Raw genomic sequence first — 27020 nt, 5'->3', positions numbered from 1 at the left:
GTTCATATGAAACATACAGCAAGAACCTTAATAGAAAAACTTAAAAATTCCAAAGTTATGTTTTTTTTTAACTTTTAGTACATTTCTGGTGATTGTTGAATTAAAAATTTTGATTTCCCATACAAATTTCCATACAAAATCATAACTCGTTGTGCTAATTCAGGACTCATCGAATCGCTTCCAAAAATGTTATAACTATTTGCGGCAGTTAAGAAAACCCAACAAAATTATGGGAGTATACAAATTTATAATTTGAAATTTCCATACAAAGCTTGCAGCGGACTAAAGTTCAACAATAGGACTGGATCCGATATTTTTTCTAGTTATGTTTGGTTCGTATTTTTTTTATTTAGAATCATGATTTTAAAAATTGTTAAAAATTAATAAAATTTCTTAAAGATGTGTCATAATTTTTTTTTACGTAAAACCTGTTGAATTTCACACTATTGGTCACTCAAGAAGCGAATGCCTCGCAAGATTACATACAATCTTGCAAATCGTTTGACTAGATGTGATATGTCGAGGGTTACTAGATGGCGATATGAATTTAAATTTTTAATGCTATAAACGCGGGAAAAAATGTAATGTATAAAAATTTCTCTTTAGTGTTGACTGTCAAAGAAAGAAGTTGTTTTTTCCTTTCCAAAATGGTCTGACGCAATAAATCTTATTTTCCGTTGATGGATTTTCAAGGTTTTGGTTAACAGCACAAAAACCACGCGAAGAAAATAACAAGAAATAGATAAACCATCGTAAGATACATATTTTACAGCAGAAAATATCGTAAAAAACCTTATTTCATCAGTAAACAAAAAATGGATGTATATTAAGGATGTCAGATTTTTTTCAGCACCTATTCAAGCCGGAGAAATCCAGGCAATTTTATATAAAGCCCAAAAATCACTCGCAAATAAATTAAATAAATAATTAAACTTCTTGACAGATTTTCAATCGTATTTTAGGCTTCCAAAAAACTTTCATGTTTATTTTATAAAATAAAAAAAAAATAACTTCATTTTTTGTTTTTATTCGCCAAACAAATTAATAAACCCGAACAAAATCCGGGCATTTTTCAATAAAACCCGGGCAACCGGGCCGGGCCGGACTGTTCTAAAATTTTGTATTAAAACCGGACAATCTGGCAACCTTATTGTATATCAATCAACAACAGGATGTTTCTGTCCTTACCCTCACCCGCTTTTGAGTGTCAATATGACAATATTGGAAGTTTGGCTGCTTGTGGCATCCAAATACAAAGATTCTAGTGTGACCAACAATCTATATATATAAAAATGAATTTCTGTCTGTCTGTCTGTCTGTCTATAGACTCGGAAACTACTGAACCGATTTGAGTGAAACTTGCCAGGGTAGAGTATTGGAGACAGGGGAAGGTTCCTATTATGGTCTGAGACCCCTCCCTCTCTCATGAAGGGGGGGAGGGGCCTCCCGAATAAAAGACAATTTTTTGCATAACTCGAAAACCAATCAAGCAAATGGTATCAAATTTGGCATGGGGTGGTATTTGGGAACGAGGAATATTTCCATGAATGTAAGGTACCCCTCCCTCATCTCAGTGGGGTGATATAAAGGGGGGAGGGGGCCTACTTTAAAATTTTTCAAATAACGGGAGAAATAATCAAGCTAATGGAACTTAATTTGGCATGGAAGGGGAATGGAATACGAGAAATGGTTCTATGATTATTTCAGACCCCTCCGTCCTTCCAGTGGAGATACATGAAAAAGGGGGGGGGGGGGGGTTAACCCTTTTTTATTGCATAACTTGAAAACTATTCGAGCAAATGAATCCAAATTTGACTTGGAAGGGTATTTGGGAACGATAAATAGTTCTATGAATATTTGGCACCCCTCCCCCCATCCAGTGAGGAGATAGAAAGTGGAGAGGAGGCTTCGTTACAATTTTCAGAATTACTGGAAAACTAATCAAGCAAATTAAACCAAATTTGGTATTGGAAGGTATTTGATTACAATGAAAGTTTCTATGATAATTTGAGAGCCCTCCGTTCTTCCAGTGGGAAAATCTTAATGGAGGAGGGTGCCTCCATACAATTTTTTATGCCACTCGGGAACTTATCCAGCAAATAGAACGAAATTTGGCTTGGGAGGTATTTGAACACAAGGAATGTTTTTGTGAATATTTGGTACTACTGCCTCCTTCCAGTGGGGTGATAGGAAGGAGAGAGGGTGGCTTCTTTGCAGTTTTTCGCATAATTCGAGAACCAATAGAGCTAATGGAAATAATTTTGTCATAGGTAAGCATTTGGATACGTAAAATAGTTATTTGCTTATTTCAGACTTCTTTCTCCTTCAATTGGGGATATAGTTAGGAAAGACGGGGGCTCACATACAATTGTTTTGCATAAACCAAGAATTTTTCTTACAAATGGAACGATCCACTCCTTCCAGATAGGGGATAGGTAGGAAAAGGGGCTTTGATACAAATTTTATAGCATAACTCGACAACTAATAAAGCAAAGAAACCAATTTTCGAATTAGAAAGTATCCGAGCACAAGAAATGTTTTTTTTTCCTGTGGTTTAGCAACCTTTCTCTCCATTCAGTGTAACGATAAAAAGTGGGAAGAGGGTCTCTCATACACTTTTTTTAATATTTCGATAACTAATCGAAAAAATGGAATCAAATTTGTATGTATGGAGCATATTTGTGTACGGGAAATGTTTCTTCAATGGGTTGAGACACCCTTCTCTTGCCAAAGGGGAGATATAAAGTGGGGAAAGGGTCACCCATTTTTTGAATAACTCGAGAACTTATCGAAAATGGAGCCGTATATGACATGGGATTGCATTTGTATACAAGAAGTGTTTTTTCGTATGGTATAAGAAGACACGAATGCCACAAAGATGGTAAAGTGTCATTAATAAAACCTTAAAAAAAAAGTATGGTATAAGACTTCCCTTCCTTTCATTAGGGATAAAGGAATGGGGGAAATGGTCACTCTAACAATTTGTATAACAATTCGAGAACGAATAGGTAAAATAAGTGTCCCATGACGTTATTTTGTTACAAAAAATGTTTCTATGAAAGTTTGAAACCCTCTGCACATTATAAAGGGACAACGAAGATTTCATATACAAAAAAATATTTTGGCATAAGCTATAAACTTATGACGCAAAGAAACCCAGAGTCATAAAAAGGATTAAAACACGGATTAAAAAAAATTAATAAAGATTTCAAAATAAAAAAATGCATTTTCATTTAGAAAAAACATTTCAACAATTTTGAAATTGAATTTTAAAATTTTGTGCAAATAAATGAAAAGTTAATAACTAAGTACCAAAAATTACAATAACTTCTGGAAGGTGTAGCAAAGCACACCGGGTCAGCTAGTGAATATATAAAATGTTTAATTTGGCATTATTTTTCATAAACCTTCTCTGTAAAAATTCACTCTTGGGATCTTGAGTGTCAATTTGATACTCTCCGCTTAAAATAACTATAACTTTCTTGTATCTCAGCAAGCCTCGTTAAATAAATTTGAAATTCGTTCTGAAAAAATCTACTTTTTGCAAATTGTTGCACAAATAACTGTTTTGTTTTTATTTTGATGAACATTCCTTTAAAAAAAATCATTTTTGGGCGGCCCAAAAATTCAAATTTACCATAAGTTAATTTGAGTTTTTGCCTAATTTTGCTAATAATGCGAATAAATCCGGGTTATATCCAGGCCAGACCGGGTACGACTCAAATTTGTCACAGAAGATTCGGGCAAGCCCGAAAAAAACGAGCAATCTGGCACACTTAATATAGATATATCAAAATTCGATGATAAATGTATCAATGTAACTTTTTCTAACTTGTAAAGGATGGAATTGTCTTTCAAGTTGAACAATTACAGGTCAACTGTGAGTAGTTAATTTTAAACTTATATGATTCTAATGAATTTTCTAACTTCTTAAACACCTAATATCTGTTTGCTATTCTGATGGTTTTAAATTTTCAAATAGCTTTCTATTCGATCTTTCGATTTAATTTCAAAATTAATATTTTTCTCTTGCTGGTAAATGAAATAGGAATTATTCATCGGATAAGCAAATAGGCAATTGAACTGTTCAATATTGCATTGCAATTCAGCCTGGTATGCGACCTCATCAGATTCTGTCTGAGAGAGTGTTGAGATAACAAGCCGTTCACATCGCCGGCAAGAATTCGCCCCAAAAGGTAAACGTGGGTCGTATGTAGAGTTTGAACAGCTTGCAATGATATGGGAACTCTAATTTGCAATGTTGATTTATCGCCACCCCGTAGCTCTTGGGCAAGAACGCTTTTCGAGTTTTCAATTTCTGACCCGGGGTAGATATCTACTTATCGGATTGATTTCTGGTCGTTTCAGTTCCCCTTCTTTCCGATCGACTGGGTTCTGTCGTGAATCCAATTAGGGCTTTCCGAAGCAGATAATTACTGACATCTGGCGGCAAACTTACCAACAATCACCATTAGTCCTTTTTTGGATTGGAACGGGTCTACGCCTGAAGTGTGGCGCAAAAATGAAAAGTTTGATTGTCGGCGCTCGATTGGATTGGCGTTTCTGAGTTAAGCGGCCGCCAATATGGTCCAATAACCGTAGATTTTGGACCCACGCACCTTTTGCACGTTTGCCGACAAATTAAAATTTGTTTGGTTCGTGCGTGGCTCATGGCTTAATTACACTGTTCGCCATACCGTACGCACAAATCAAATATCAATTAAGCAGTTAGATGGTGTTGCAATAGAAGAATTTTGGGAAATACTTCAAATTACTGTGGAATCAATCCTGTCTGATGAACAAAGATTTTGGACGATTTTAAAAAAAATCTATGAATGCCTTTTCATAAAATATGTTGGTATTAATATGTTGGTATTTGAAACTCAAACTTTGATAAGAAAAAAAGTACTGATTCAACTTCAGATATCAGTATCGAAGTCGATTATTTTTCATGATCTAAAAAGAGCATCAAATCTGAATGCAGTCATGGCTGCAAAACCTCAAAGATCACGATCAAATAGTCGTGCATGCTCCTTATCTCCATTTGAGCTGACACACTGGTACATTAATTTGCATTTGTTGATCTCACATCAAGTTCAAGTTCTAATTCTCCTGGGGCGGGCGTGAAACAATCAATCATAAAATTAGCACTTATTAGCGCCTCATTGCCGATATACGACCAGTTCGAATTCAAACCAGAAACGTGATATTTCCCTCCTCGGTCGATTTCTCACCAGATCCGAGTGACATCTTGCGGTTCTCACCAATCTGTTCTCCAGCAACTAATGTCAGTCTGTCTGTCTAAGATCGGAAACTGGCACCGCCGGCATGTCTGTCAGATTGTCTGGTTCTTGAGGAGCTCAACCCACGTCGTTGCTTTAAAAGTATTCCGAATAAAATCTCGTAGACGACGAAGAGGCTTAAATAATGCAAGAAATAATTTTTCCATACTTTATGAGCCCAACAATTATTCGATTTATGGTTCGAAGTTGTCTCTGCCTTCGCATTAATCAAACGACAACAAAATTGCATTCTTGGGAGGTACTTACCTGCATTTTGCCAGTATCCTGTGCAGAAACATTGTTTTGAGACCCACGTTAAAAGGGTTAGTTAGGAAAAAAATGAACCTGTAGACACAGTAAAGACGTTGGTGTGATTTCAAGAGATGGTAACCAGAATTGTGATCAAATTGCGCCTTCCATCGAGCACGACATGTCGTTAAAACTACTGTAACAATTTCATCAATTTGCATCAACAGACACGTTTGCATCGGTGTGGTCTGGATCTTTGCAACAATTGCATTAACTGTGCAAATTTATATTAGTTAATACTATCTTGGGAAATTCAAAGTAAGCATCCAAAAAAACAAAACTTTCTTAAAGAGGTGTTTCAAATCTTAAGCAAGACTAAGAAGGACGCTTAAAGAAAAACATTATGTTAAAAATGTGAGTTTTTTTGTTCTCCTGTAATCAAGCTCAAAGAAGACTGTTCATGCTTTCTGTGGAACTTAATTTTCCTCCAATTTGAATTGAAATTTTAATAAATTTCTTCTTCTGTCTGGTTTAAGAAAAAATAAATCGAAAGACAAATAAATTTGAATAAATTGCACGAAAGCTTGTTTGCAACAAAACGGCATACTATATCATCGCACAAAGCCTACAAACCAAGTTTTTTATATCGAAAAATTCAATCAAGAATACAAAAGGTGAAATACCTCCCATCTTCCACAATTAGTTTCACAATTAAGTCTTGTGATCTTTCAGATTTTTGATTTTTTTTTTTTAATTTTATTAAAACGATCCAAACTTTATTTAACTTGGTAATTCAATCTGTAAAGGTAAACCAATAATTGCTTAGAAGGGGAAAGTGTTCCTAGACGCGCCTAGCGAGTTGAATGCGCCTACAGACGATTGAAGAAATGGCAGACAGGGTAACATATCTTATCAATGCAATGCATTATGAGGGTGATACACTTTGAGCATAAGGCATGAAAGAATTTTATGAATTTACTAAATAAAAAAAATTAAAAATTCATGAAAGTTTTTGATACCAAAGAATAAGAAATCATTAATGATCCAGCTGAGTTACAGCAGAGCGAATTTACGTCACAAAATTAGATTTTTTGATAAAATGTATAAGAGAAATATGCTCTGAAAGCTTCATTTATCCTCCAGATGGTCAAATTATTACAAATTAAACACAATTTGCTTAATTTTTTTGAATTAGGCCAGAACAAATTTCAAATCTTTTTTTGTCACTCGGCTTTGGAACATCGCAAGGGGGGGGGGGGGGGCAATAAAAAATAATGCGAAAAACAAATAAATTGGAATAAATTACACGGAAGCTTGCATGCAACAAAATTGCCTACTATATCGTTGTACAAAACCTATAAATGAAGTAATATTTTAATCGAACAATTCAACACAATCAAGAAAACAAAAGGTGAAATAACTCCTATTTTCTTAAATTTGTTTTTTGGTCTTGCAATCTTTCAGATATTGGATTTTATTTTTAAATTTACATAAATTACTTCAAACTTTATATATTCCCCCCTTCGGGTTTTTTGGAAATTTCGAAAGGGGGGGGGGGGGAGGTGGACAAAAGAAGAAATTGATATTTGTTCCAGCCTAATTAATAATTAAAAAAAAACAAGGTAATGGAAAAAAAATTAAAAAAAAAATTTTTTTGGTTAACATTTAAACACAAATTGTGAGAAATAGTAGTAATTTTAAAGTACGATTTCTCAATCTGTAAGTGCGAGTCAAAATAAAGAAAAAAAAGGCAAAAATACTGAGAATCAAAAATTGACCAAGTCGGAATAACCAAATATCACATTTAAAAGTTTGAAGACAGTGACGTGAACTCAGTCCACAACCCTGTAAAAAACAAAATGTAAAGCCAAAATCGAAATCTATAGTTTCATCTGAACATCGACATAATCAACTTCATTCGGAGTTAGTTTCGCTAGACCTTTCTAAGGCATTCGACCGAACATGGCGACCAGGTATCCTGAGAGCTCTTGAAAAAGCCCAAGTTGGAAATCGAACATTCCAGGTCATTACGAACTTTTTACGAGATAGGTCTTTCTGTGTTGCAGTAGGTGGAACTATATCATCAGATCGATCACAAGAAACCGGAGTACCTCAAGGGTCAGTTCTATCCCCTACTTTATTCATCTTGGTCATCAATGATATCTTCAAATGCATTCCCAAAAATATATCGGTACTTATTTATGCAGATGATATTCTTCTGATCTGTGGAAGTAAGTTTGTGGCAATCTGTCGAAAAAGACTTCAGAAAGGAATAGATCGCATAATATCTTGGGCAGAAAAAAATGGCTTCGCAATCAATGCCAAAAAGAGTACCTTGCTGCACACATGCCACGGCACAAAAGGCAGACACCGATTTTCAAAATTGAAAAAGTTAATGGCTGACGGCTCGGAAATAATTCAAACACGAAACGCAAGAATTTTAGGAGTTCAAATAAACCAAAAAGGAAATGCCAATAGCCATATAAAAATACTAACCAAAGAATGCTCAACTCGAATTCATTTTCTTAAAATAATAACTAGCCTAGGTAATAGAGAAACGCTGTTAAAAATTGGTTTTGCTACAATAATATCGAAATTATTCTACGGTTGGGAAATCTTCGATCCTGTTGATATTATGAGCCTAAAAACAGTTTACTGTAATATGCTTAGAACAATATCCGGGGCATTCTGTTCGACGCCCATTGAAGCGCTTTATGTAGAGAATGGAGTGCTTCCTTTCGAATTTCTAGTAGCTGAAAACTGGGCAAGGAAAGCGATTTGGATTGCAGAAAGGGCGACCAATAGCGAAAACTATCTGCTTAACAGAGCTAATCATGCGCTAGCTGCAGTAATTAACGATCGTATCCCACCAATATATCGTCTTCTTACCGAAACTACCACAAAATGGAATGAAAAGCCGCCACGAATTGATTGGTCAGTTAAAAACCATTTCAAAACAGGTGGCAATAAGAGCTCAGCGATCAGAATGTTCGCTAACTTAAAAGCCACTAAATACGATTTCGGAAGAGAAATCTACACAGACGGATCACTAGCTAGTGGTAAAATAGGCTTTGGCATTTACAATCCAACAGAGGAGAGCATTTTTAGAAACCTGCCCGAAAAATTATCCATTTTTTCGGCTGAAGCTATAGCTATTTATTGACGTAGCACTTGAACAAGCTATTTCTCCAACGGTTATTTACACAGACTCGGCTAGTGTACTGTCCGCCTTAGAATCGGGAACGAAACATCCAATCATCCAACATATTTTATCCCATAAAAATATTAAAAATGTAACGATGGTCTGGATTCCCAGTCACGTTGGAATCCCTGGAAATGAAGAGGCTGATAGACTTGCAAATTTAGGAAGGAATGGAGAAAGACATGTTACGAAAATCCCTAAAGCGGACGCGCTTAAGTGGTTAAAAACAAAATTAAAATTTCAACACGAGCAGAACTGGCGGAATCAGCAAGATGTAAAACTCAAAGAAATAAAGCGAACAACTGATAAATGGAAAGATGATACAAACAAGAGAGAACAGAAGATCCTTACTCGACTAAGAAATGGCCACACCTGGATAACCCACAAACATTTGATGGAGGGAGCGGAGACACCGATATGCGAAACATGTGGTATCGAATTGACGGTCAAACACATCATACTTGAATGCCGAAAATACGAAAACTTGAGACGAGATGTACTAACCGAAGGGAACCTAGCGGAAATACTGGAAAACGATCGGAAAAAGGAAAAATTAGTAATCAGATTTTTAAAACAAAGTGATCTATTCAATGTCATCTAAACTGTAAAAACTACTTTTTTAAGAGGGTGAAAACAATAGGTTAATCCCTCACTAAATAAACCATACAAAAATAAAAAAAAAATAGTTTCATGTGCTTGCTCACTAAACCTCCCCAAACTGTGCCCCGTTTCTTTACAAAATTCAATAACGTGGAATTTTGATGAATTCGGCCAAGTCAATGAAAACTTTTCAAATTTTTCTTTGAAAAGTTTTCATTATATATTTTATATATATATGTATATATATATATATATATATATATATATATATATATATATATATATATATATATATATATATATATATATATATATATATATATATATATATATATATATATATATATATATATATATATATATATATATATATATATATATATATATATATATATATATATATATATATATATATATATATATATATATATATATATATATATATATATATATATATATATATATATATATATATATATATATATATATATATATATATATATATATATATATATATATATATATATATATATATATATATATATATATATATATATATATATATATATATATATATATATATATATATATAGGGGAGAGTGGGGTATCGTGGGCCATGGGGAAACGTGGGCCACTTTTAATATCGCAGATGTGTGTTGAGATAAAAATCTCAAACCAACTGTCATCGTCGTCGCTTTACGGGAGCATATATTCCTATATTTTGTTGACTGAAATACGCATCATATGCTTCTTTTATTTGCCAAACTAAAAAAAGATAGAAAAATTTACTTACGTAATTAAAAAAACACCCGCTAATTTCATCGATGGGGAACCTAAAGTACATAACAAAAATATGCTCATACGCTTATGATCTTAGTTTTGTCATGATCTTTCACATGGAAAAGGAATTTTCGATGAAACATCAACAAGTCACACAAACGCAACCAATTTGCAAATCATAGCTTGTGGGGAATCGTGGGCCACACATCTTTAATCACCCATATTTTTATGTTTTTATACACATTCAGAACTTAAAATACGTTTTACCTATCTGTGAAGTTTTCTTATGCCAAATGAAGAGTTATGAAAAATATTTTGTCCATCCCATGTAAGGAATTTTGAAAAACCTTCGCGAGCCAGTTTTTGAATCTATTCGGTCATACACAGCTCTCTTTTTTATTTCATCATCTGAAATTGCTCTTAAATAACGAAATGAATTAGGAAATCACAGTTTTGGGTCAACTCATAAACTTTGAAAGTTGTTTGGTCAATTTGGATTTGGTGGCCCACGATTCCCCACCATTTTTCAAAATCCAAAAAATATTGCTTTTTTTCAAACAGTCAGAATTTGGAGAACATAACTTATTAAAAATTTAAAAAAAATACCTAATGATACCTTGGAAATGTAGAAAGCCATACCATTTTTTATTTTCATTTTATCTTTTATAATAAAGATGTTATGGAACAACGAAAAAAAAGTGGCCCATGATTCCCCACTCTCCCATATATATATATATATATATATATATATATATATATATATATATATATATATATATATATATATATATATATATATATATATATATATATATATATATATATATATATATATATATATATATATATATATCTATTATATAAAATTCTCTTGTAACGGTGTTTGTAGTACTACTCCTCCGAAATGGCCCAAACAATTCAAATGAAATTATTTTTAGAATATTCTGTAGACATGCGAATCGGTTAATATCGAATAAAAATAACAAAAAGTCGCATCAATTGTCCGTAATAAATAAATTTGTAGTTTTTTGAATCAAATTAAAGTCATGGCTACATTTTTTCGGTCCATTTTTTCGATATTTTTTTTCTCCTCTGGGCGCCGGGTGGTTTGTTTTTCCGTCTCTATGGTCGAGGCGTCGCGAGCAAACGACGTAGTCGTAGTCAAGGGTAGTAACCATTGCATAGCATACTGATTGTGATTAGTGAGAATATTTGGGCGCGCATTTTTCAATCAAGCATAATTTCAATGCATGTGGTGGCCATATGAAGCCTAGATGTGTTTTTTTCTCCTTCATTCCTAGATCATTTGTACAGCACATAGTAATGAATGACGGACGCCTTGATGTGACGTGACCCTGATTGATATTTTGCCGATCAAATCAAAACCATTTAAACGATTTTATAAATTGAACTTTAATTCGTTTTATTAAAGAAAGAACTGTTGTCGGAAAAGTATGAATTTAGTACTGATGTATATGAAATAATGGTATGACTCTTGGACATTTGAAAAAAGAAAATTGGAAAGATTTGGTAAATAAGCAATACGCCTAGAAACATTTTTCGAACATGTACAAATGTGCGTTACTGAAGTTGTATCAAGCGCCTTTAAATTTACAGAACAACCAGAAAATCCGTTGAAAATGAACAGACACATAAACTGAACAAGAGTTTGTCCTTTAAAATGGATTATATATAATTGATGTTTATTTAAAGGTCGAATGCAAAGAAGTGCAAACGTCCAACATTTACAAAAAAAAACATTATTTCATCATCTATAAACGGTTGGGCCCAAAAAACAATCTGACTAAATAAAAACTCAAATTTTGTTCAAATCGTTCACCGAAAAACTGTTTACAGATTCCCTCTTTGTTCACACAGAATTGAAGTTCGTATCTAACATAAACGTGTTTTGGCTACATAGAAGAGACTTAAGATCCGCTTTTTTGTTGAATTTTTTTTGTGAAAGATATTCCAGAAGCATATTATTTTTGATAGCAGAAGTAGATTTTTTTGATAAGTTTTTATTATGATCTAAGAGTGTTGAAAATAATATTAACTCCTGTCATTTCACACTGTGAAACAAGTGGCAACGCGCCTTTTAGCAATGGAAGATATACCATTTTTTTTTTTCTAAAAGAGTTAGAAAGGGTATCCCGAGTGTTAAATCTGAAGCGGATATTCAAAATTATGAAACAATATTCAGTGAAATTGAAGAACCAACCATTATTTTATTCTGGAGAAAAACTCCAGATATATCATTGAAAGGTGATAACAAAGACAAACAGGAACAAGTATTGAATTCATTTTGAAGTCTTTTTCTTTTTGAAAGAATATAAAAGTTAAACTGTAATGATATCCAATTGCACTTGCCCCGATGTTTCTTTAAAGGCAATAACAATTCGTAATGAAAAAAGACACTCAAATGTTTTTAATGTTTCGAGGGAAATTTACGTGAAAATTTCCAGAAAATAGAATGAACTCATGAAATCATCGTAGCCTTAACGGATTAGTTCTTTTTGATGTATTACATTTTTTAAAACCTACATTCCAGTTAAATGTTTTCAAATCTTGAAAATATCACATTATCTTAAATGAAAACGCGTATCACATTCAACAGTGTTCAGAAAAATTATAAATCAGACAATAATGGTTTGAATTGACTGGTATGTCTTTTAGGATAAAAAAGCAAATAAAAATGCTGTAATTCGGTTGAATAACAAAAAATTTTAACATATTTTTTCTCCTTTCAAAACCAATCGTTTTCTTGATTTATTGGGTTAATGTTCAAAGGAATTTAATTTGCATTTTTTGCTCGAACAAATAAAAAAAAGGATGATTTTTTTGTTTTGAACATGGTTGTGATGAAAGTATGGATATAAATAATCACTGCTTTCAAGGATGAGGATAGTAAACAAAAAACTGCTAGAAAAAGGTTTGTAAAAAATCTTCTCTAATGTTTTTTATTTCTCCAGTTCAAAAAAATATACCATCCAAAGCTACTAGGGAGCTAAAAGAGCTGCGCTAGGCAGAATTTTTAGCAAATACTCAAAAAAATGTCTCGATATTCAAAACTCTTCTTCCACAAAGTTTTATATGCAATAAATTCCAATTTCAACCTTAAAGTGAACTCGAGCACAGCGGAGTAAATCAACTAAATGGTATACCATAAATGAAACATAGATATAATCACCATATGTTATTTATGGAACAAGTTACAAAGAGTGGATTTTTTTAGCATGAGGCTTGCCAAGTTTGATGGTTACGTTGAGTGCTGAAAAATCGAATTTGCAATGGGAAGCTGATACCTGATACCAATTCGGCAATATTCAAAGCATTCGAATCAAAGAAATGTAAATGAAAGGTATTCACGTAAGATGCATGTAAGATTGATGAGAGGAAATTTTTTGACAATTTATTAAAAGACCCGTAGAATTGAGTTAAAATTATTAGATTTCATTCCGATATTTTAAAGCGGGAAAATTCGAGCAAACGGAAAAGATGGATATGTAAAAAAACTAGGACATGTTCAATAAAGCGAGACGATTAACAACTCAAGATTTGATGCTTTTTTCAAGTCAAACAGCGAAGAAAAAATTTAAAATAGACGCCAAGTTAAACATGGTAAGACGAAGTTTACCGGGTCTGCTAGTATATATATATATATATATATATATATATATATATATATATATATATATATATATATATATATATATATATATATATATATATATATATATATATATATATATATATATATATATATATATATATATATATATATATATATATATATATATATATATATATATATATATATATATATATATATATATATATATATATATATATATATATATATATATATATATATATATATATATATATATAAAATACGATTGTATTTACCTCTTGTCACTGGTCACAGATTCTTCACATACTGGTGTATATTTTTTGTTGTTTTGCTTTTGTATAGGGAAAAAGAACACTCACTACAAATTCTGGAGGGATGGTAACATATTTTTTCTTCCAGGTCCGTGATATAAGTGGATTTCAATATTCCATTTTTTTCGAAATGGAACCCTACCTCGTTTTTTTAGGTACAACTAGCTGACCCGGTAAACTTCGTTTTACCCGTTATTTAATAAATCTTTGGAAAATGTTAACAGTTCTTCAACTTCTTCGTGCTCGTGAATCAGTTTTCATGAAAATCGTCTTCAAGTTGTTCTTGTTCCTTTCCGCTTCTAGTTTTTTTTTTATAGGAGCCCCCCTTCCATAAAAAGTGAGATTCTCGAAACTATTATACAAACCATGTCTGACCTGAAAAACCCTCGGATACCAAATTTCACTTCATTCCGACCGACCATTCATACGTGATGTTGTTACAAAGAAATCGCCTCCATTTTTATATATAAGATATACACACTCTATTTTTATTTTCCTCGTGGGAACTAATTTTAGCTTCACCACGTGGTCAACTAATAACTTCCGGTCGCAAATAAACTTTAAACTGAGTGGAGATGTTTCTTAGGTAGTATTCATGTGATATATTATACAGTTGCGTTCAAAAAAGAATGAAATCGCATGAAGCTGCGTACCTACTTCTGCCATTTGTCTCTCGGTTAATGTTTTTTCATGAAAATTTCACACAATCTAGTTCAACTATCCAACTAACACTCCACAAAATTTGAAGTCTTTACAATGACGGGAAACAGATATACAGCTTTTCCCGTAAAAAAGAGAAATTTGAAATTGCTTCACTAAATTTGCTGTGTCTTTGACAATTTTCATTCAAAAATCTTGAAATTTTGTCCAAAGATGTAGAAATGTTTGACCTAATACCAGGCCAAGTTTCGTCAAAATCGATGAACGTGATCAAAAATGGTGCCGGGTTGACGATGAGGTTAATTATCGCCCAGCAAACATTCATTCTTTTTTGGACGGATGTTTTTATGGAAAACATCGCAATCCATATATTCTTGGTTTTTTGCCTTCACAAAACCAAAAGTTATCACAAAGAATGTCGCAAACAGCGTGATTATCATTTCATTTGAAATATCTATTGAAAATTCTCATCGCTGATTGTACCAAGACCAAAAATAGAATTCTTACGACTGAGTTATTGATTGTAGAGTGTTTAAATATTCAGGATGATTGAAAAAAATTATATTTGATTTTCTGAAGATTTTCTGAAGAAAAGTGCATATTTTTGGGTTTTTTTTATGAAAAAGGGGCCCCTGCTTTGTAACCCATTTCTTAATTTGAGGAATCTTACATCTTGAATATATGCAAAATCTAGACTAAATAATGATGGAAAACTATTTAAGCATTTCAAGCCACTGCTTAAACTTATATTCATGACACGATCAGCCTTGAGTAGTGTTGTTATTTATCTATTTGCATGAAAATGAGAAAATGACATTCCAGGGGAGAGTCAAAAAACAGAAATCCAAAGACAAATGTTTGCAATATTCCATCTAAAGTTCTTCCAGATGAAAAATTGGGAAAGTATTTTCTAATTTTTTTTATTAAATCAAATCAACCACAAACCGGTTGCAAACAAAGTTACTCCTTTTCATTTAGATCGAAAAAAATTATTAATGGACGACATGACCTTCAGTTTGTGTACTATTGATTGAAATAAACAATTTTGATTTTTTCCTTAAAAATTGTGTGTATACTGTATACTCAAATTCTACCAAATTTATCCTTACGCAATTGTCTCATAAAACGCTTGCTTATGCAATCATACAGTAACAATAGGTTGAAATATTTAATTTTCATGAACAGCAGGAGATTTTTTTTCCATAATTAAACCACAAATATGCTCTATACTTCAGATTATCATGATCTAATGTATACAAAAAATGGATTTTGTAATGAAAATTAACATTTCTGAGCATTTAAGTACTCTACAAAAAATAACTAAGTCGTAAGGATACTATTTCTGGTCTTGGTACAATCAGCAATCAGAAGTTTTTTTTTTATAGATTTTTTAAAATGAAATAATAATCCCACTCTTCTCCCAAAAAAAAAGGAAAACTCTACGGAGCTAATCGTATCATGAATATAAATTTTAGCAGTGGCTTGAACTGCTTAATATAGTTCTTCTTCATTATTTAGCCTAGATTTTGCACATATTGGTCAAATTAAAAAATATCAAATTCAAATTTAGATTGTGAGAAACAGTAGTAATTTTTCTGTACGTTTTCTTAATATGTAAGTGCGAGTCAAAATAAGGAAAAAGAAACTGAAAATTTTAAAAATCAACAGGTCGGAATTAAAAAATATCACTTTTAAAAGTGTACTCAAAATTGAAGGCAGTAAAAATGGTTCAGAACAGCTTGAAATTTCGTGATGTGAACTCAGTTCACAACCCTTAAATAAACACAAACACACGCTTATAGGATCTCAGTGAAACTTCATGTTTCTTTGAAGAAACCTAATAAATATTCGAAAAAATAATGCAACATTTTCATTTGTCAATACTTTCATTTGTCAATAACTTTTGATGAAATTTTCGGTGATACTACCTAGTAATGTAGTGTTTACTTGTGCAAAATTTCGTGGAGATCTGTCGAGTGGTTTTTGAAATATTTAGCGTCTTAAGAATAAATTCATTGACCAACATGTTTGGGCAGCATATGCACCATCTATATTGCACACTATTAACTAGCATTCTTCTAAATATAAGTTATTTTTGTTGAAGTTATTCATTTGCTGAACTTAGATCTTCAAATAACTCAAATTTGTCTCTTTTATGAAAGTTACGAAAACTTAAGCAGATTTTCCTCCTTCTGCCAGAAAACATTATTGACATTTTATCCTTCCCCCCACACTTTTCGCATAATGGCACGATTCCAGATCCAATAAAAATATAACATTTAGCTTTGAAAAACCTTCGAAAGTGATATGGAAGGAAAATGGTCGATTTTGTAGGTATTTTTGTGTGTATTTGGCCGTTAATTGTGTTAATGTGTTATCGATTTGAATCTTCCACGGATCGTCAGAAAAATATGGTACCGTAAAACGGGGTAACATTGAACACCGGGGTAGTTTTGATCAACATGAAATTTTGCCTCATAATCATCAATAACTAAGTCTAAAGTAAAAATATCTTTAAAAAAATTTCTACGTTTAAAAACCTACATGTTGATTTGCAAATTAGGTAAAACTAGGTTTGTTTTTGAAAATTTTAAATGTTAATAAAATGTTAATTTAACATTTTTAAATTTTAAAATAATTAAATATCTATTTTTTCGAAGGCTCACAAACAAACACCCTTCCTGATGAAATCAAAGCGTTCAGAAGCAGCAGGTTGATTTATGTGACAGTTCAACTTTTTTCCTTAGAAAATTTATAGTTTTGGTGTAGTTTTTTGTTGTATTTTAAGGTAATTTTATTATTATTATAATTTATTAGAGACCTTTTAACCACCCGGGTCATTCGGGTCTGTAAGGTAATTTTATGATATTTAAAAAATAGGTACGTTTTCCAAGAGAAATAGGACAAAAGTCTAGATAAGCTATCAAATGCTAAAGTTTGAAGGAAAAAAATAAAGGAGAATAGTGCGAGGACCTAGAGAATTGGATGAAGGCAAAATTTAAAGTTTTTTTTTGTAATTAAAATTTTATAAGTAATTCAGCCACTTAATTCATGCAGTATCATGGTCCATCTTTCAATTTTAATTGTTGTTCGGCCTTAACGCACGAACTGCCTTAGTTTATCAAAAACTAGCATTTGTAAATATTATGAAGGTGTTTTGTATCCTTTATGATCGAGGAAACTCATTAAACCGTCAAAATAGAGACTGATCAATGTTACCCCCAAAGCATCAAATTCCAAACAAAGACAAAATCGATTTTTAAATCCTATATAAAGTGTTCTAATAAATATCTGCAACCATGTTTTACGTTCACAGGAGTCCAGTAGTGGTTTTAAAAATATGAATGATGTCACATTACTCTTAACAGTAAAAATAATCGAGAAATACTGAAAAAAGTGATCAATCTTACCCCATATTCTTTTTAAAATTTTCTCTCATTCTTCTCCAGAACATTCATGTGGAGCTTGTCAATCAAAAATTTCTGACAGGAGAATCGCAAGGTGAAAGTTTTTATCAATATCCCTAACGAATCATTTCAAAATTTCACCCCTCTAACGGGTCTACCATTTCACCATCGTATTTTGATTATTTTGTCGGAAGACTGCTTTTTTATTATTAAAACACGATCTTTGATCTGTTTTTTTTCTGTCTTTTGGGCGAATCAGTCAAAAAAATTGATCTGCTTTATCACTTCTTCAATTGCAAGGTATAGTTCAACCCCTCACTTCCCATACCTTCATGGAATTGATCATTCTGCGAGATCCGATTTACCGCATGAATTATTGACGCAAAGTTGATTTTCAGCAGTTTTGGGGTCTCTCAAAGGGACTTTCTAAGATTTTTCACGATCCTGACCAAAAATTTTAGTCAATGAAATTGTTCACTAGCCGCTATCTCAAAAACCATTTGACAGATCGCCACAAAATTACTAAGTAGTATCATTGAAAATATCAACAATTTTCATCCATCCGTTCAATAGTTACTCACAAATGAAAGTGTTTTATTTTTTTTTCGATACAGTCCTTATGGGTTGTGAGCCTACTTCGTTGAATATATTTACTGAATCAAAGCAGCATCAAAGCGATACCGTGGTTGAGTTAAAGGGAAACTTTAGATTGCTTTGATTCAATCTAAATTCTACTTAACAAGACCTGATCAAGAGCCTGGTCAAAAGGGCATATCAAAATTGTTACTGGTTTTGGTCGTTTCGAAACATTCGAAACATTTGAAACATCCGTGTCACAGATATAAAAATTTGTAAACTTCTCTCAGAATAGAAAGGTTTTCTTAATTTTGTACAAATTTTGAAAATTATTAATTTATATCTCACTTTCGACTATTTTATTTCTGATTACAATTCATAAAAATATTTAAACAATTTTATGTAAATTGATTTTTTTTTTCTTTTAAAACTGTTAGTAGTTTGTGGCAGTTTCACATGATTTTCCAACGAACTTTATATACAAAGCATCACAGAAAACTGTCACAGAATTTTAGGTTCATATCACAGAATTCGAGGATTTTATTTAGTCAAACTCAAAGATTTTTTTTTTCGGCTACCTTGCCAACCGGTTGAGGTTCAAATCTCCAGCCTAAAGAATTATTCAAGCTACAATCATGACCTGAATGTTACAAGGCAGGGGGCAGATCATTATTTCATACAAGTGAATGAGTGCCAGAAAAACATTGCTTATAAGCGTGTATGCAAGACTTCTGTTTATGCATTGTTTGATGGTCAAAATCTTATCTCATTTTCTCCCATATTCAAACAGTTAAGAATCTTTATATACGTCTATATACGAAAATTTTTCTGTTAAAATCTCTCACAGTTTTTGTGAAACTAATTTTATAGCAAAAGTTGTCAAAATAGCCGATTTCCGACAACGTCGAACTAAATGCGCATATTAATACTTTTAGCTATATTTTGTTTACACTTGCAATATTTTGATATTATTTAATTGAAAAAGGTAAAAACGGATGTCAGGCATACGTCAAGGCTAAAAATGTTGACGAAATTTTAGATATCACTAATTCTTTTGTAGAAATATAGCCAGGGATGCCATATGGCCATATTTCATGATATTTTTTCTTCATATCATATTTTAATAAGATAAGTATTAAGCTCCTATTTTCACTGTAAAATTGTGATTAGAGCATAGATTTGATGTTTCAATGATAAAAAAAAATATAAGACCCTGATATGGGCATTCAAAATCTGACTCTTATTCCAATATCGTATCATTTACAACTTTGTCAAACGCTTTGATTTGTTGAATTTCCGATTGCTATATGAATAAGAAAGAAAACCCATTAATATTTTTGCATTGTTTTAAATGCGCATATTACCCAATATGCGCATTTTGGAACACTTCCCCTTAAATTAGGATAGCAGCCAAATGGGCCATGTAAAATTTCGAAAACCGACAAAAAACATTTTGCAGTTTAGCCCAAAAACTGACCTGTGCTAAATTTGAGCTCAATCAGACTTGATTTGGGGGTGCCTCGATGTAGTCAGAAAAATGAAATCGGGAAAACTGAAATTTTACCGTGGACATCTGGAGTTATCTCGAAAAAGAAAATTTTGTGGAAACTCAAGGATTTCAACAATCACCCTTTTCGGGATTAAAAATAAATTCGAAAAATCTAAATTTTAACTATGTTGCCAAATGACTTAGAAATGCACGAATAGGTTGAGATCTGGAGTTAGCTCGAAAAAAAATTTGAGCAAAAATCAACTTTCTAGGATTTCGGTTTTCAGTTCCTTCAAGAAAATGATGTCTAGCATCTTACAAATGCTAAAACCACCAGACAGCACAGAAAGAGTACTATGAATGCCGTGACCAAGACTCGATCTCATGAACTCTGGCTTAGAAAACTTAAACGCTATCCTCCAGGCCACGGCCGGCAGCACTACCCTGTTATGTTCGTGCTGAGGGAATTCATGTCACAACTTTGAAGAGGCATAAGTTTGTTTATTGTTGTTCAATCAGAAAGTGAGAAGCGAGTTTGAGTAGCGAATTTGAGTACCGAGTTTGAGTAGCGAGATTGAGTAGTGAATTCGGGTAGCGAGTTTGAATAGCGAGTTTGAGTAGCGAGTTTGAGAATCGAATTTGAGTAAAGAGTTCGCGTAGCGAGTTTGAGTAGAGAATTTTAGTAGCGAATTTGAGTAGCGAATTTGAGTACCGAAATTGAGTAGCGAGATTGAGTAGCGAATTTTAATAGCGAATTTGAGTAGCGAGTTTGAGAATCGAATTTCAGTAGCGAATTTGAGTAAAGAGTTTGAGTAGCGAGTTTGAGTAGCGAGTTTGAGTAGCGAGTTTCAGTAGCAAGTTACGTAAGTGTATCAAATTGTGAGTAAATAATTCGTTTAAAACTTGTTCTAAGCCATCAATATTTTATTTCCTTAGGAAGAATAAATAGGGTAAGGGAAGAATAAAGGTGATAAATATGTACTTAAGTCAAAAATGATCAATTCACAAAAGTAATCGATCACAACACAAACACCTTAAATTTTTAAGTAACCAAATCGTTCTCATTTTGAATAAAATTTAATCTGCGACCGTTTGCTTCTATGTTTTTATTGTACAGTAAATTGGTTGACCTCTAGAATGATAACAGTTAAAAATTGTCCCGAAATGTGAGTTCACGTCAGGCATTTCTAGAAAATTAAAATGCATTTTTATGATCGTTATTTTTAAGCAAACATATCTTGTTTTTAACTTAAAGTGAAACTAAAGTTTAAAATTTTTTTTATTTAAAAAAAAAATTTCATTATCAACGAATTATTCAAAAATGATATGAAATGTCCAAAGGTTGTAAAAGAGTGTTCATAGTAAATCCTATGTAAACGTTTTTCCCTCTTCACGAATCAAACGTTACCTTAACTGATTCAACGAGATTATCCGCCTCATACCCAAACTCTGCTAGGAGGCGCGCGATCAGATTAATTGCTCATTATGAATGATCGATTAGAATTCCAAGCGTTCGCGCCAATGAATGTGCTGATCTGAAACCCACCACTAAGGGCAGCAGAAGTTGTCAATGGAGGAGCAAAGTGTGGTGCATCGATGCGTAGGCTGAGCTAGTACACATTTTCTCAAATGACATGTCAATCGAGATCGACTTGACAAACTTGCTAGGAAAAATAAAAACAAGTCTCTCACACACATTCACATAGTAACAAACCGCCCATTTGACGAACGACTGGAAGTGGAACCTCCTGTCAACGATCTGATCCGGTCGGTCCCACAAAGAGGGGTGGGCGCGTAGTTTTAGGAGTAAAATGTCATCCACCATCACTTTCCTGAGCCGCAGCCAGGGCAGGGGTCGGTCGGCAAAGTTACGATCGCTCATAAATTAAATTTTCCCACACGACAGTCTTAACTCAACTATTTTCCACCTTCGCGAGTTTCCCTCTCGATGGATGAAAAAAGTGGGAAGAGAAAAGGAAAAAAGGCACGACGCGAGGGGAAAAAAACTAGAAGCTAAAAATGTTGCATCGCAACCTGTCAAAATCAGATGACGGCCGTCGAGAGTTTAGTGTCAGTTTTTACGATAATTGATGAAAGTCTGCTGTATGTATAAGCTACTCTCTGTGACTCTGGTTGAGGTTTAATGAACGCATTTTTATAGGGTGTGTTTGCACTAAACGACTCCGATAAATGTTTAATGGGTTTTTTAGTTTGATCTATGGATGCTGTTCGAGTGGCAGCCTGAATGAATAATATTTTGATGTATGCTGATGTATGTGGAAAAGATATCGATTTCATAATTAACAGATCGCTCAGGTACAGAGCTCCGAGGGATTAAGCAAAAGACATGTTATGCCACATTAATTGACAAAATAAAAAAAATAATCATCAACTTGTCGGAATGATGACAGTCATACATTTCAGCACATTTATAAATCTATTTCATGTAAGATTTATTAAATTTTTTCAAGGTATCGTGCGTCTCCATTTAACGACCAGGTTTTGTCTGAAACCACAACTAATTCGATCCCTTTTTTCGTCTCATCCAACAGATCCCGGGAAATTATCAAATCAGCCATCTTGGACAACGACTTCATGAAGAACCTGGAGATGACCCAAATCCGGGAGATCGTCGATTGCATGTACCCGGTCCAGTATGGAGCCGGAAGTCTGATCATCAAAGAAGGAGACGTCGGCAGCATAGTCTACGTTATGGAAGGTAAGTGGTTACTGGTTTTTTTTTCTTCTGTGGAACCTGAAGCTTTCGGTAAGCCGGTTTGTGAAAGACGAAAGCTTCATTCTGAGTTGTAATGTGGTTGGTCGATGAATTCGCGTTATGACTCAAGTTGTGGAAGCAGTAAGCTCTGCTGAAGTAAGTCGTATGGCAGAGACTACTTTCAGGGGTTTTATGCTCGGATGGAATATTGCGGTTTCACGATTTTTGGAAACCGATGCAAACTGTTTTTGATTTCCTAACAGAGTTTATAGTTCTTCCTCATTTTTAAGTATTTTGTGAATTTTAAGATAAGATTGTTTTTAAACAACAACGATTGGTTTGAAACAGAAACACAGTCACGATCATCGACGACTTTTCTTTCTCAAATGTCAAATGATAAAATTGTCAAATGAGTAAAAATCTTCAATATCAAATACCCAAAAAATGTCTTCAATGATGTCAGAAAAAGTTTTAATGATATCTTAATATTTAAATTGCTTCAATTCTTAAATGGAATTCAATTTTGGGAAGCGTTAACTATAATATTGAGGCGAGACCGGATCCCATTCAACGAATGAAGAATTATAAAAAGATTAAAACCCTGTTTTTAATTTTCATGCTGTAGGTTCATCACTTAATCAGTTCTCAAGATCAATTAAACTGAAAACTTATCAATATTAGAATTTCCGCATGCCATACAGTTTTTCGATTTCATTACCGTTCAATTTTACCACACTTGCTCGTTGGTTTTTTTTTTAAATTATATCACGCTTTTTTCATAAATACTAAAAATCATATGCATGTTGCGTATTTTCAAAAATATTTTTAGTGATATTTTACAGTTTAATCATTGAGAAAATTGCCATTTGAATGGAACTTAAAATCTATGAAATGATAAAAAAAAAACACTTGAGCATTTAAACGATGTTAGGTTTTTTGCCAAAATCTATTTCTTAAATAAAAGTTACTTATCGTTTAATCAATTAATGTTCTTCCAATCGATGTTTGGGACGAAATTTATAAAAAAAAATTAACCCGTCTTCACCTCGTCTTCGTTAAAAAATCCCAGATTTTGCCCTGATTTGTTAACTTTATTTGGCAAATTAAACAAAAAAAATGTATTGTAAAAATTCTTTATTTATACCTCCAAAACTAAATTTGTTATGTAAGTTTGGAAAAATTTATCATGAAAAGTGTTTTTAAAGCCTTGAATACGATATAAAAACTGTCGATAAGTTTTCATGAAAAAAAAATTTTTGTTCGTTTTTTTTCTTGATTTTTGTTGAGAAATTTCTGGGCTTTGACAAAATTTGCCAGGATACCCTGATTTTTGGTAGTCGATTTTGATATCAAATAAAAATTCCTTTTTTATTAAATTTCAACATTATCCAAAACTAGAGTGTCCATTTCCCGGCCGTTTTAACGTTCCCGGGAATCGGGAAATCTTACGATCCTTTTCCCGGGAAATCAATTTTAAACTTAACGTAACATTTTAAACTTTTTTAATGCCTCGAAAATTCAATAACCAAACTCAAGACCCAAAAACAAAATACTTTAACCAAGAAACTGGCCTGATTCTAGCTGCAAAAATATGAAATAATTGAAAAAGATTTTTCATTATCGATAGAAGTTAGTTAGCTAGACTTCAGGTTATTCATCAAATATCGTAAATTTTCAAATTACTATCCATTTGTTTCACATAATGTCATTTCTTTGCCGATGATTTTGCTACTGTTTGTTTCCGAAACGGAAGTTCTAGATGATGAGTGTTGCAAAATTGAAAATTTATATTCTTTCCGTAGCGTTTCATTATTGAAATTGTTTGATTTTTTGGGTTCTTTGTCGTTTTTCACTTTTACACTAAGTTTTCTATCGGAAAAAACATTTTTTTTAAATAAAATTCAATGTATTAATCAGATTTAAGAAAAAAATATATTTGAGACTAAGCCAGCGTGTAAATTTTTAGTAATTTAGCACAATTTATTGGCTTTGGGAATTCCCGGGATTTTATAAGCGTTTTCCGGGATTCGGGAATTCCCGAATTTTTCAAATTCCCGGGAAATCCCGGGTAGGACACTCTATCCAAAACTTACTATTCTTTTAGATTGTCTTAAGCCTCATCATACCTTGAAGGTTTAAAGGTTGAAGAATCCACCCTTTTAAAAAAAAATTGGAGGGATTTTAACACAATAAATTAACTTTTTAATTTAAAAAAAATCGCCCCTTTTTGAAGCGGGAGTAGTATTTAGATACAGGAAAATTTGTACATAATCAAAAAATATGCCAAACTTAATGAAAACACTTTGAAAAAGACATTGGTTTCATTAATATGATACATTGATTGGATATAAGTGTCTTCATTTATTAGAATGGGTAGCGTAATTTTGTAAAAACTTATTTGTCAATAAATTGTCTCATTATGTCAATACGCTTACGTTTATCATTTTTTAACAAAAATCATTCGAGGATTGTAAAAAATTTCAGTTTTCTTGTTTTTTTTTTAGGGAACCCCCTTCATTTTGGATTCGTAGGGGTTTGAAAGTACTATAGAAACCATCTCCGGTCTTGAAAACGGCTACACACAAAATTTCCCTTTTATCGGTTCCGTAGTTTCCGTAAATTGTTAAAAATGTGTCAAATTTTTGTTAATTTTGTATGGAAGCCCCCCTTTTCTGGATTTGTATGGGTCAAAAGTATTATAGAACCCATTCCCGGTCTTGAAAACAGCTACACACGAAATTTCCCTTTTATCGGTTCCGTAGTTTCCGAAAATTGTTCAAAATGTGTAAAATTTTTGTTACTTTTGTAAAGGTGCCCCCCTTTTTTGGATTTGTCCGGCTTTAAAGTGTTATAGAAACCATTCTCGGTCTTGAAAAAGGCTACATACCTAGTTTCACTTTGTTCGGTTCAGTAGTTTCGAAAAGTGTTCGAATGGAATCATATTTTCATTAATTTTGTTATGAGCCCCCCTACATTTAAGTCAGAGCGGTTTCAAAGTATTTTTGAAACCATCTCCGACTCCAAATATTTTTTAACAAATTTCACATTAATTGGTTCAGTAGTTTTCGAGTCTTTAGGGAACAGACAGATAGACAAACATTCATTCAGACAAATATTCAAACATTCTATCAAAACAATATATCATCAAATTTTGTCAAAACTTTTTTGTCTATTGAAAAAATTATCTAATCATAACAAAACACTTACGTATATAAACTTTTGACAAAAAATCTTCGGAGAATGTTAAAAATTTGTCAATTTTTGTTCGTTTTTGTATGAGAGTCCCCCCTTTTTAGATTTGGAAGGTTCTGAAAGTTTTATAGAAACCATTCCCGGTCTTGAAAACGGCTACACACAAAATTTCACGTTGGTCAGTTAAAAAATTCCCAAAAATTTTTCGTGTGTCAATTTTTTGTTAATTTTGTATGGGAGCACCTTCTTTTAAGATTCGAAGAGGTTTAAAAGTATTATAGAAACCATACACGGTCTTCAAAATGGTTACACACCAAGTTTCACGTTGACCGGTTCAGTAACCCCTGAGAATTGTTAGAATTGTGTTAAATTATTATTATTTTGGTTTGGGAGCTCATCTTCTATTTAGTCGGAGAGGTTCGTAAGTATTGAAGAAACTTTCTCCGGCCTATAGGAAACAGACAGGCAAACAAACATTCATTTTTTTTTATATATAAGATTACTCGGATTTGTTCGGCCCGGATACATGTTGAAAAAATTCTGACAACCTTAATATAGAAATATACAATCGTTAAAGTTAAATTTTTACGCCTCAGTCAATAAATTATTAATAGTGAATTTGTTATCATTCTTGGCTTGGAATCTTAAACCTCAAAAAACGACGCGAACTTTAAATAGTCGATGATTTCCTTTTGACTTAATCACTTACTACTAATTCTTATAAAAGTATCAAGTACAGTAAATTACATTCGTATATATAATGTGCTAGATATGAAAAAGTGCCATATGGAATTAATTCTTGCCATTCCGCCAAAAGCCTTCTTTCTTTATCAATAAAACAATGTCAAAAAGTAATGATTGTCGATACTGTTTTCGAAACAGTGTTAAAAAGTGCTGCTTTTCAACACTGTTTTGATTTCAA

General features: G+C 32.6%; 1 protein-coding gene across 4 annotated transcripts in view; it reads left to right on the top strand.

Annotated features, from left to right (window-relative positions):
• LOC129750167 (cGMP-dependent protein kinase, isozyme 2 forms cD5/T2) overlaps window positions 1–27020 on the top strand; it is a 692362-nt gene that overhangs the window by 332893 nt on the left and 332449 nt on the right. For all 4 annotated transcript variants that reach the window (XM_055745419.1, XM_055745416.1, XM_055745417.1 and 1 more), the window contains exon 4: window positions 22743–22909. In XM_055745419.1, the coding sequence (XP_055601394.1) occupies window positions 22743–22909 (167 nt within the window). The remainder of the gene's footprint in view (window positions 1–22742; window positions 22910–27020) is intronic.

This window comes from Uranotaenia lowii, chromosome 2 (assembly GCF_029784155.1).
Source record: "Uranotaenia lowii strain MFRU-FL chromosome 2, ASM2978415v1, whole genome shotgun sequence".
NCBI classification, from domain to species: Eukaryota; Metazoa; Arthropoda; class Insecta; order Diptera; family Culicidae; genus Uranotaenia; species Uranotaenia lowii.
The sequence above is the reverse complement of the archived record's forward strand: the minus strand, read 5'-3'. Positions and strand labels throughout refer to the sequence as shown.